Source organism: Delphinapterus leucas, chromosome 13 (assembly GCF_059928025.1).
Source record: "Delphinapterus leucas isolate spDelLeu-1000000601 "Yukka" chromosome 13, BTC_Dleu_Yukka2, whole genome shotgun sequence".
Classification (NCBI taxonomy): Eukaryota; Metazoa; Chordata; class Mammalia; order Artiodactyla; family Monodontidae; genus Delphinapterus; species Delphinapterus leucas.
In genome coordinates this window covers 1,475,233-1,487,857 of record NC_143141.1, presented here as the reverse complement: position 1 = coordinate 1,487,857, position 12,625 = coordinate 1,475,233, and the positions used below count along the sequence as shown (strand labels likewise).

At 50.8% G+C, this 12,625-nt stretch overlaps 1 protein-coding gene across 6 annotated transcripts in view; it reads left to right on the top strand.

Moving 5' to 3' along the window:
* Positions 1–12,625, top strand: part of LIMS1 (LIM zinc finger domain containing 1) — a 98,426-nt gene that overhangs the window by 80,308 nt on the left and 5,493 nt on the right. For 5 of the 6 annotated variants that reach the window (XM_022599256.3, XM_022599257.3, XM_022599255.3 and 2 more), the window contains exons 2-8: positions 1,322–1,481; positions 7,859–7,925; positions 8,574–8,694; positions 9,048–9,197; positions 10,447–10,597; positions 11,012–11,104; positions 11,944–11,992. In XM_022599256.3, the coding sequence (XP_022454964.1) occupies positions 1,322–1,481; positions 7,859–7,925; positions 8,574–8,694; positions 9,048–9,197; positions 10,447–10,597; positions 11,012–11,104; positions 11,944–11,992 (791 nt within the window). Of the gene's footprint in view, positions 1–422; positions 516–1,321; positions 1,482–7,858; positions 7,926–8,573; positions 8,695–9,047; positions 9,198–10,446; positions 10,598–11,011; positions 11,105–11,943; positions 11,993–12,625 lie in introns of those variants that run through there. The other variant, XM_022599258.3, reaches the window with a different exon arrangement.

Here is a 12,625-nt window from a genome sequence, read left to right as displayed (position 1 = left end):
CCACAAGCAGTGAGGCTGCCTCCCTTCCTTCCTTTTCTGATGGCGCTTTAATTGAGTTTTGCTTGGTGTGGGGTTGTGAACATGGCACTTCTGGTGGAGTGTGAATACCACAGGGCAGGATACTGCTGGGTGAGAGCTTTGGAGGAAGAGGGCGGGGTTGTCTTCCGCTGGGGTAGGCGGGGGCGAAGCATGCGCCGCGCCAACCTTGCTAAGGAAGCAGGGAGATGTAGGCTGTGATGGGACGGGGCAGCCCGTCTGCCTGTGGGATGGACCCCCGCCCACCTGCCGCCTGGGGGGCTGGGAAGGTTCGTCGGCGATGACTTCCCCAGCTGGGCTGACAGGGTGTCTGGGTGGACAGAAGCTGCCCCGGGGCCGGCCACAGAGCAGAGCGTGCGCTCTGAGTGGGGTCTGGATACCTGAAAATAAACTTGCAAACCACGAAGCTGGCTGGGCCAGCGCCTGCTCTGCCTGGGGATCTCCCCACCTGGAGGCCGTTCCTTTATGTGAGATTCAGAGTAAGCAGTGGTCTGGTCACGGGCTTGATTGTATGCTTTTCCTCCAGGCTGCACAGGGTTGGGTGGGACGTGGGCCTTCACTGGAAGCACACGCGTGTGCTGGGGTCCAGGGGGACCCCGGCCCGGACTCACCAGCCGGGGTCTCGTAGAGGGACCTCTCACGTCCTCTCGAGCATTTGACCTGACGCCATCATCTGGTTGTGACTCGTGGGCGGGGGACCTGGATTCTGGGCCTGTGTCTCCTGTGAGCTGGACAGCTTTGCAAGGTTGGGCTCGTTGGTCTCTGAACCTGCGCTTCACCATCTGTAAAATGATCTTCAGAGTGGAAAATTCTGTGCTTTTAAGATACATTTTGTAATATTAGTGTTCAGCGTTTGTCTTCCCAATTGGATTATAGGGCTAAGGCATTTGGTGGGTTGTAGAGCTACTGAAGCTGCTTTCGGCAGGCCCTCACGGCGGGTGCGAGGGGGCCTGCGTCTGGCCGAGCCTTCAGCGTGTCCGGACCCACGTGAGGGGGACTTAATGAGGCCACTTGTCAGGCTGTCGGCTCAGCCCTTGAGGCGGCTCTCGGTGCCCCCTGCATCCCTGCCTCCTGGAAGGCGGTGTGGGTGCGTCGTGGGCATTTGGCAGGGGATGCAGGAATGTCGGCGAACCAGAGGGTCTGCACCCCGGACGCTGGGTGGGGTTGAGACCTTGGGTCGCAAGCGGGAAAGTGGGCTTTATGGACAAGATATGATTGTTGTGGCCTCAGACTGAGCTCCCGGGAAGGGCCGCCGTCCGTGACCTGTGTCCCTTGTGTGTTGCAGCAACATGGCCAACGCCCTGGCCAACGCCAGCTGTGAGCGCTGCCGGGGAGGCTTCGCGCCCGCCGAGAAGATCGTCAATAGCAACGGCGAGCTGTACCACGAGCAGTGCTTCGTGTGCGCCCAGTGCTTCCAGCAGTTCCCCGAGGGCCTCTTCTATGAGGTGGGTACCGGTGGGCGGGCGGCATGCGCGAGGGCAGGGGTGGCCCTGGGCAGTGACGGTGGCGGGTGTCTGGGGCTTGCCCGCCGGCCCTGCAGGTGCCCCCCGCCCCGCCCCAGCACGGCCCGCTTCCTCTTGCCCCACAACTCCCAGCACCTGTGTCCTAAAGGGGCTCTTGTTTGGGGGGGAAGGGGGCACCCCCTCCGTATCCAGCTCTTCTCTGTGTCTCCTCTTCTTCCCCAGCACTTGTTCTCCCTGATCCTGTGGTGTCACCACGTGGCCCGCGCTCGCTTGTGTTCATTCTGACCAGTCCTGGAACCTCCTTCTCATGTCTGCTTTGGGGGTGCTGGTCTAGGGATGACCACGAGCTGTGAGCGAGGACGACAGTGTGTGTGTGTGTGTGTGTGTGTGTGTGTGTGTGCGCGCGCGTGCACGTATGTGATCACCTCCTTACGCATTTGCATGTGTCTCTCTATGTGATGATACGTATACGTAGTTATGGGATACCCAGAGTTGGCCACTGTTTGATTTCTCCTTCTCCTTCTACCAAGCAGATTTTAAACTTTTTCTGTTTTACAGGCCATTCCTGAGGAAGGAACAGTGGTTTTTAAAGGTCATTAGTAAGTCAGTTGTTGGCCAACTCGACAGCATCTTCCCATAGAAACAGTGCCCCTGGGAGGGAAGCTCCCGGCCAGCCTGTGGCGCAGCGTGTCAAGACACAGCTCAGGGACACCATGTTATCCACTCAAACGCATTTTTCCAGCTCCTGCTGTGTCCCAGAAACACACGTTCCCTACGACAGAAACCTGTGCAATTGGAACGAGAATCTCTCTTTCTGTGAAGGGCAATGGCTTTCGGGCTGGGAACGGCAGGGGACAGTTTGGGGGGCTGAGCGGAAGAGGGGACCCAGTGACCCACAGCCAGAGGGTGGGGCTGAAGAGGGTGAGGGGAGCAGGGGGAGAAGGGGTGGGGCAGGGGCTGAGGTCTCATGAGGCTCTCCGGCCCCTAAGCCGGAGCAGGGCGGTCAGACCCAGAGCACATTTACGGGGCTCTAGGGAGCCTGCCGCTGAGCAGACATTGGTCTCCACACCCTGGAAAGCCTTTTCTTCCTTGAGGCCCAGAGAGGCTGAAATGCGCTTGCTGACAGCAGATGAGTGACATAAATGGGATTCGAACCTAGTTTGGTCCCTAATATCCAATACGGTGTTCTTTCCCTGACATACGCTCTTCCAATCTAAGATCTTTTTATTGAAATGCGTAATTATGACAAAGGCTTAGGAGAGAGATTCCAGGGGAGCAACAGAGAAGAAAGGCAGGCTCTGTTATTGCCATGGTCCGCTGCTCCCTCCCTGTCGCTTTCTCTTTCCCACGCTGTGCGTCTGCTGGCCACGTCGTGCGGCAGCGCCGGGTGATGAGCTTGGAGCAGGCGGCGCGCGCAGTGCCCGTTGGTCAGCCGGCCCCGGGCACGCTCCAAGCAGGGTCCCCGTCCTCGCGCTGCGGGCCCTCTGTGCTGGATGGCGCTTCGCTGTGGGGCGTCCCGTGTGTCATAGGGTGTTAGAAACATCCCTGGTCTCCCCTTACATACCCAGTTGTGACAACTGGAAGTACCTACACACATTGCTGGCTTTCCCCTGGGGAGCACAGCCACCCTCGGCCGCGACCTGCTGCACTAACACCTCTTCCCGTAGGTAATGAACTTCCCTGTGCTGGCAGCAGGTTGGTTCTAAATGGCTCGTTCCCCAGGCCGTGTACGCAGAGCCCTGCACAGAACAAGACCTCCTTGTGGTCCATCTCTAAGAATCTGACTGCAGTCAGAGTGAATTCTTGTGCCATAAAATGTATTTAGAAAGTATTTCTAGAAAGAACTCACTTAAGAAAGACCCTAAAGAAAGCATACACCTTCTTGTGTAAATTGGCACAGGGAGATAAGTACAGGCAGACCTCAGGTAGTGTGGGTTTGGGTGCAGGCCACACAACAAAGCGAGTATGGCAATAAAGCGAGTCGCACGAATTTTTTGGTTTCCCAGAACATAGAAAAGTTACATTTACACTATATGTAGTCTGTTAAGTTGCAGTAGCATAATGGCTGAAAAACAACCTACACGCCTTAATTTAAACTAATGCTGTTGGGAAAATGGCGCCGGCAGGCTCGCGGGAAGCAGGGTTGCCACAAACCTTCAGTGTGTAGAAAACACACTGTCTGCGAAGTACGATAAAACGAGATGTGCTTGTCCGCATCCTTGGGCAGCTCATCACTCAGCTGTAACGAAAATACTGTCGTCATTTACCAGAAGCCAAGACATACTTTCTGTGTAGTAACTAGAACCGGCTCCCCAAACTGAAATTGTTTTCTCTTTTAAAAGATTCTACTTCTACATTTTAATTTTAAATAACTCTTAATTACTAATGATTATGAAAGTTATCCATCTTTTTTTTAAATATAAATTTATTTATTTATTTTGGCTGCGTTGGGTCTTTGTTGCTGCACACGGGCTTTCTCTAATTGCGGCGAGCGGGGGCTACTCTTCGTTGCAGTGCGCGGGCTTCTCATTACGGTGGCTTCTCTTGTTGCGGAGCACAGGCTCTAGGCATGTGGGCTGCAGTACTTGTGGCTCGAGGGCTCTAGAGCGCAGCCTCAGTAGTTGTGGCGCACAGGCTTAGTTGTTCCGCGGCACGTGGGATCTTCCTGGACCAGGGCTTGAACCTGTGTCCCCAGCATTGGCAGGCGGATTCTTAACCACCGCGCCACCAGGGAAGTCCCCAAAAGTTATCCATCTTTTAACTTTATCCATATCGGAAGACAGTGATCAAATAAGAACAAAACACTGCGTGTGATTCGTGATCCTTACTTTGGTGTTGCGGTTGAATCTTGAGAGGGAAGCCTGTCGTCATGGGCTGTCAGTGTTGCCCGTCATTCTCCAATAACGTGGAGAAGTGTTTGTAAAACGGCCAAGTCACAGGCGGTTGATTAAATGCCATTTCCAGGGGGAAACACCCATTTGGCCCCCAGGCCCTGACACTGTGTGTGGCCATGACACCACTTCCTAAATCTCATTTTGTGACATCAGGGATTTCCTCCAAAAGGATTATCTTAATTTTTCCCCAAAGGAAATGGTTTGTGAAATAAAGTGGAACCAACCGTTCCAGAGTGACGTGATTCCAGAAAAGTTACCGACAGGATGGAGCGGGGGAGGCCAGGCAGCCTGCCCAGCTCGGCTCAGGACACCTCACCTTTCTCTCTCCTTAGTGTGAATTCCCCCAATGTGACCCCTGCCCCCCCATCACAAATGCATAACAGGAAAGTCCAATTTGTGGTGAGTGATTTAGTGGGAAGACTTTACAAAGAGGTTACTTCCCTGGTTTCCTCTAATATGGAAGGAATAGTGATTCCTCAGGAAGCTGGACCCTGGGGGCAAGGCTGGTGGGCAGGAAACCTGGGAAGACTTCTCACATCTGCATGTGGCTGGAGGTGAGACCATCAGCACAGTTTCAAATTCTGAGCTTTCTTTAAAGCGGCAGGATTCTTCTTTTCCCCCAAAGAGAATCTTCACGGAACTCCCAACCAAACTTAGAACCATTAAAAGCAGGGCTGTTCTTGGCCAGGGTCCCCTCCCCATCCTGGCGGGTCGCAGGCTTCTTTGGCATTTTGTTAAACGCTGCGAATTTGGAGCATTAATTTTTCTTATTCTACAGACTTGTTCTATGATAAACCAGTTCTGGGTTGTACCTAGAAAGACAGTATTCATGGAAGTTTGATTCTTCCAACTTGATGCGTTCTGACTTTTCTTCATTTCACACCCTAGAGTTTTACTTTGGATCAGCCTCCGGCCTTTCTCCTGCGCTCAGAAATCGAGCCAGAGTATGTCTGATCATTTCTACATGCTTAGAAAAGAGGCAGCTCGTTCTAGCAAAAGAAGCTCTCCCTTTTCAGAAGTCTTCATTAGGGGGAGCACACCCCGGGCGTGCAGGGGGGTTGCCATAGGGATGGCTTCAAGGGCCCATTCCTGGACCCTCAGATTCTGGTCTCAGGGACTGTTGTTCACCCTGAAGTCGGTTTGCCTGATGATGTTTTTGCATTCCCGATAGCGCTTAGTCCTCGCCCTTGACGAAAGGAAGGGATGTGAAATCCTACTCTGACAAACTGCTCTAGGACCCCAATCAGAAGAGATTTGGGGGGTCCCTAAACCCACAGGGCTACCCGCCTTTCCCGGCCTTATGTGTTCTCTTGCTAAGGATGCAGCCGAGCTGAGGAGCCGTATCGGGTGTTCTGTATGCAGATAGATGGCAGGCTTGGGAATGTGGGGAGTCGTCGTGACAACGGTCTTTTAGGACTTTGCCCTAATCTCGTCCCCTAATTTCAAAAGGACTCATCGTTTTAAGGCAGAGAGAGGCGTGCAGAGAGGCTGCGGAAGGGCGGGCATGGTGGGAGCCGAGCAGAGCAGGCGTGCCGCTCACCGGGCCCCGAGCAGGTCGCGGTCCAGCCGGGCTGCGTCTGCGTCCGTCCACGGCAGGGTCCTTAAGCCCCACCGTGTCCTGCCCGCATGAATCACAGCTTTAAAGACTTATTCCAACCACAACCGGCCCTAAGCTTTTCAGTCTTCTACTAACAATTACAGCATATATGCCAACTGCTGGCCTCCTTTTGCTTTGTTTTTTTAAGCAATATGTGTCTTTCTCTTTTCATTAAATGCAGAGTCATTGCTGATCATTTCTTTTATTTTTCTCCTTACACTTGATTTTAATGGGTCTCAAAAGTCTGTGACAGATCTTTGATCGAGTTATTTCCATCGAAAATACTGATTTTAAAAACTGATCAATTAAAACTGCCACTCGCGCATGCACACAAGCCACAAAACACTATCCTTCTGAAGGCTTTACGACGCCTTGTTACCATTACCCAGCCTTTCACTAGTAAACTTAAGTGGCAAATTGAGACAGTTTGAGTCTCCTTCCTCCACTGAGCAAGACGAGGTGGCAGGTAAAAAGTTGATCATTTCTAAGTACAGTTATTTCTGCATTTTTATATTACGTTTCTTTAAAAACTGACTGCTGAAAGCTCGATATCAGATTTCTATGGATGTACACAATATACTCTCAGTAAAGGCACACATCTCACTTATAAATAACTTCTGCTTTGGGCTACACGTTACAATGCACTGTGACGCAGTATTGAGTAATAGTGTACTGAGTTAATACCTTCTGTTTGTAACTTTAAAAAATAGACTCATTAAATGTATCAGAGCTCATTCATTTGAGCTTAAAAACGAAGTAAGACGTTTTCTGGCACAAGATAAATCTGCTTTGCCCGGAAGGCCAGTTGAGCTGTAGGGGATGTGGTCAGTCAACTGAATGAGCTAAATCTGCAGCTGACTTCCATAATTGAGGAGATTGAGTTGACAACTGGAACATCATTAAGCATGGATTTTGATAATCAAACAATATGTGATTTTGACAGATAACTTGTAAGGAGCTCAGAGAGTCAAAGGAACGCATTATATAATTCCCATGACTTATTTACATGAAAAGGGTACGAGCAACCCCCAAAATAGAAAATAAATCTAGAATTAATGTTGAACCCTGAGTCTTCCAGTGGTCGGTCATCTTCGTCCATGGAAGCATGAAATAATGGTGAGGGTACAGAGTGGCCCTGCTCATCTCATTAGGGTTTGCTTCTCATGTAAATAATTAAATAGTGAAGAAAATGTAACATTCGTAACATACCTATGTTTTCATCATTTGTATACCAATAATCATTGTAATGACAACTTAATCCAGAAGAAGAAGAATGTTAACCTTTAGGGCCTTATGGATTTGGAAAGTAAAACAAATTTTAAAGTTTCACAATACATTTTAATTGCAGAGAAATATGGTAGGATGACCAGTTAAAGACCTTGGTGGAAAAAGTATTGTTGTAGCATAAAACTTTTGGGGGGAAATGAAAGGAAAACAGTTCAAGGAGAGAAATGAAGGATAAATTTTCCACCTGTAGGAAAAGGATATTTTTTTAAACGGGTTTTGGCCCCATTTAAAAATGTTTATTTTTTTAAAATATGCTAGCATATTTACTGTTCGTAAGTACGTATTTTCAACGTGGGGGGAGGTTTGTACGTCTGTGCACATTTTCCGGGGGGGTGTCTGTGGGAGGAGCTCACCCTTCTCTGGGGGCAGAGGATCAGTTCTGGCCTCAGCGGGTCTTTCCTGTGCCCACACTAGGTGCCGGGAAGGTACCAAAGTGTGTCTGCCTTTACATATCTCAGGAGGATTACAGATTCTGGGCAGAGCTCTAGTCCAGAAACCTCTTTCCTACAGTCTCCGCAGAAAAATTCCATTCATCCCGGGATTGTTTCCTATTTACAAGTCGCTGGTACTTTCTGTTTCAGTTTGAAGGAAGGAAGTACTGTGAACATGACTTTCAGATGCTCTTTGCTCCCTGCTGTCACCAGTGTGGTAAGTTCCACTGCCCAATGCACGGTGAAAAGTAAGTTTCCTTCAGAACGACCTCATAGCACGTGCTCATAGGAAGGAAAGCGTGCAGGTGCGGTGTTTCGTCAGCCCTCTTCCCGTCAGTAATGTTAATGACGCTTCTCAGGGCCTGTAGGGTGAAGGTAAGCCCAGGACTCACCGAACTTCTGTTCGATGCCCCGTAGGATTCCTTTCTTCCCTGTCAGCGCAGCCCGGGCGGCCTCAGCGGGGACCTTGAGACGCGCAGGGGTGGCCTGCGTGTCACACAGCAGGAGAGACTGGGGGCACCGAGTAGCATGCTGACAAGGTTGAATGAAGGAAGAAATTAAGTATGTGGTACGAGAAAACGTGCGGTGGATTTCTGTTTTCTGTGTCCATGACCAGAAAAAACCAAAAAGACCTTCGGGAGAGGGAGAGCCCAGTACCTTCTCTGGAAAAGCCGATTCAGAGATGTGATAGACAGCCTGAAAGTGTGGCAGCTACAGAACCCAAAACAAGGACTCAGATGACAGGGAAGCACTTTTCTAACGTAGCACTTTGTGCGGGAGCCGCACACTGGGGAGAGGGGCCGGTGTTTTGCCGGCGGCCGAGGGCGGGGACGCTGCGCTGCAGCCCGTGTGCTCCGCTCCGCAGGGGAATTCACCATCGGCCGAGTGATCAAAGCCATGAACAACAGCTGGCACCCCGAGTGTTTCCGCTGTGACCTCTGCCAGGGCGTCCTGGCAGACATCGGGTTTGTCAAGAGCGCCGGGAGGTAGGAGCAGGGCACCCTGTCACCCGTCGGGCACGGGTGGGCAGAGTGACGCTCTGCGGTCACGCGTGCTGCCTGGGGCCTCGGACACGGAGTTGGGGCGTGGGGCCCGGTGTCTGCAGGAGAGGCTGCCGCAGGGAGTTTCTCAGCCATCAGTCTGGTCCTCTGGGAGGGATAAATAACTCTCCGTGTGAAAAGTCGGGGCTCGGTTCTGCTCTCTTAAGCCCAGCGGTGATGTTTAAAGAAATGGTTTCTTTAATTTCTTTTCATAGATACGGGAATCTTTTTTTTGCAATTATTAGGAAGAACCTTAGATCTTAAATTTAAGTTTCTAAAACAGTTTTGGCTCTGTTTAGACATCTGTGTCGCCCCTGCCATAACCGAGAGAAGGCCCGAGGCCTTGGGAAATACATCTGCCAGAAGTGTCACGCCATCATTGACGAGCAGCCTCTGATATTCAAGAACGACCCCTACCATCCAGACCACTTCAACTGTGCCAACTGCGGGTACTGCGGTGTCTTCCTTTTCATTGTACAAATAGAGGGAACCAGTGATCACGCTGATCTATAGTCTTTCTGTTACTCTGGCACCCAAATCGGTTTCCTTCAACTTTTAATCTGGAAAACGTTAAAACTGTAGAAGAGTCAGGAGACTAATGCATAGAGACCCGCCATACCGTTCATTCAGTTTCACCAGGCAACACGTTGCCACATTTGTGTGTGTGCGTGTACACATGAACGTATACACATACCTTTAAATAGTCAGCTCGTATTAAAATATCCCTAATGATTCCCACAACCGTTTTTCATAACTATGTTCTTCCAGTCCAGGATCCCCCCACAAACAAAAAACTTAAAAAGGTCTCATCTTGGTACGTGCATAACAGGGTGTGACATTAGAGTGTTATCTTAAATTACATTTGTTACTTTTGCTGTATTTACACCTAAAGGGAATTTTTTTTTTTCCTCAAAAGCTCATGATAAATTGTTAGGCTGTGAGCTTCGGAATCTGCCATCTAATATAAGAACTTAATGGAAAAGATACTTTAGTCGGCGTGACCATCCGTGCTAAGTTACGGTAGGGAGTGGAGAGCTGGGGTGAAGGCTGGCAGACAGCTTCTTTTGGGAGTTCAGTTTCTACCTTATCTCGTTCTCTTGCCTGTCCTCCCTCGGTTCATTGTTCATGAGCACTTCTAAAGAATCGTTTAAACCCGATGAAATTCATCTTGATTTGGGGCCATCTCTGTTTATTGACTCAGGAGACTGAAAATAGTAGTGAACATAAGCATTTGGAGGAGGGCCGGTCTGAGCGTTCCGTCTGTGTATTTTCTGTTCACCTAAAACTACTCTTAGCAGCTTGCTAGTGAGCGTCAGTACGTGGAGCTAGTCTCCAAACTCCTCGGTTATTTTGGGAAGATAACATCGGCGGGTCTGTCCTCACGCCTGGGATACTCCTCCCCAGCGTTTTAAGGAAGATGAGGGACTCTAAAGTGACGGCAGACAGGGGACGGTAGCTGTGGCCGGCGCGGTGGTGTGTGTCCGGCTTGTCAGCACCGCACGAGGCGGATGTTTGGATACGAATCTGAAGCCTGTTCAAGCGTCTTGATCAGACTACTCTGACCACCCCCGAGGGGGAGTAAAGCAGCTACAGGGGTCGTTGCGGGTTCTCTTCGGAACCCCGGAGGCACAGGGGCTGCACCGGCTGCCTGCCCGCCTCGCCGCGGTGCTGCTCAGCGGGTCCCTTTCTCATGGGCAGGAAGGAGCTGACCGCCGACGCCCGGGAGCTGAAGGGGGAGCTGTACTGCTTGCCGTGCCACGACAAGATGGGGGTCCCCATCTGTGGCGCCTGCCGCCGGCCCATCGAAGGGCGCGTGGTGAACGCCATGGGCAAGCAGTGGCACGTGGAGGTGAGTACCGTGACCGGGGCCCTCGCACGCCCGAGGCTCAGGTGCGCTGGCGAGGCTGGGGGATGCTGAGGGGCACATGTGGACCTCGTGGAAGACTAAGAACATAGATTCTACACGGCTCTGTGACCTCCAAGTGGCGAGGCAAGCAGTGCTCTTGCTTCCTAGATCCTTGAGGCAGGAGGTGTCCTGGTCCAGCCCAGAGACGTGTCCCCACGTTCACCTTTGTCCTCATTCTGTGCTGTCGAGTCTAGGCCTCCGGACGCCTGGACGAAGGCTGGATGCACTACAGGGCCACCGACATAAGCACCCCCGACTGTCACGGATCTCCTCTGAGCTACTTCAGCTTTGGGGTTTTGCTTCACTGTGTAAATAAAACACAGCAATCCAAGTATGACCTAACGCCATTTCTTTCAGCATTTTGTTTGTGCCAAGTGCGAGAAACCGTTTCTCGGACATCGCCATTACGAGAGGAAGGGCCTGGCGTACTGTGAAACCCACTACAACCAGGTAGTGACGGGGCTCGTGGGCTACGACACACACGTGTATGAGCCTGAGCCTCTCAATACTTAAGCACAGGGAGCGCTCTGGGAAGATGTACGTTGGGCTCCAGCGATTGCTTTTTAACGTTTCATTTGGAAAATCATTTCAGGCTCGCAGAAAGGTTGTAAAATAAAAAAATACAAAGAAAATACCTGTTTTACTCAGGTTTACTACCGGCTTCAGCATGCGTGTGTCCTGCCCTCTCTATGGAGACGACACTTACGTGAATGCACGTTTCCTCATACACAAGTTTACAGACCTATGAGCGCACGCGCATGTTTTCTAAAGCGTTTGATAATGAGCTCCCCATGGTCCTCACCCCTAAATACTGCAGTGTACATTTCCCAAGAGTTCCCCATGGTCCTTACCCCTAAATACTGCGGTGTACATTTCTCAAGAATACGGGAATCTCTTACGTAACCGTAGCTATCTGTATCGATGACTTCAATCTGTCCATTCCAGTTCTGTCACCTGACCCCATAAAGTCCTTCTGGCCTTTTTTCCACTCCAGCACCAGACCCAGTGTGGGGTTTTCGTGCTCCTCTAGCTTCCCGAAATCCAGAACGTTTCCAGAGCCTTTGTTTTTGATCATGAGGAAGAGTAAATTCTTTTCATTGTAGGAAGTAAACACTAGTCAGTGAACGTTTGCTGATTCTCTCTCTAGTAATGGCAGATTCTGGGTTTAGGTAGCCAGGTATTTGTTTTTAAGTCGTACAAAGAACTGAAATTATTTATATTAAGTGTTTGATGTTCTGATACTTAGTTGTAACACGTCTTTACTTTTTTTTTTTTTTTTCCGTTTTCAGCTATTTGGTGATGTTTGTTTCCACTGCAACCGTGTTATAGAAGGTGATGGTAAGTACCTGCAGCGGTTTTAACCTGTAGGGCACCGTTTTGACACAAAAACCCTTGGGTCATGTGAAGATTGAAAAAGGTTGTTTGGAATGCGATCGTTATCGGTTACTTTTCCCAAGTGTTCTCCAGCAGGGAGATGCTAACTCCTAAAGAGGTGGGCTTGCTGCTCGTTTATGGTGATACTTTAGGCCAGTGCCGTAGGGTCGTTACCATAGGAGCGGCTGACCCCAAGGCCTCTTCTCCTTGCAGTCCCTCCTTCTGGAAGCTGCAGGGCGTGTTTCTTGGGAGCACTTAGGAAGGGTCCCCTGCACCCTGGCAGTTATCTCTGGGTGTTTCCAGGGCCCGCCCCCTCGTCCCTGATTGACGTGGACGGGAAGGAAGCAGCTGTGTTTGCCAACAGGCACAGCAAGTTCTGCCAGAAGCTTCCTGGCGAAGTTGCAAACATTCCTGCTGCAGCCTCTGAGCAGAGAGCCTAACTCTGCCAATGCTTTCTGAAACACTGCCCGTGTGCCCTTCACGAAGGGGTGGCTTCAGGAAAGTGATCTCTAGTGCCTTTGGGAATAAATCTTACCCCCGCCCACGGGAGGCAGCTGCCAGGGGAGGGAAGCTCTTGCCCTAGTGTTGGCTTGGAAG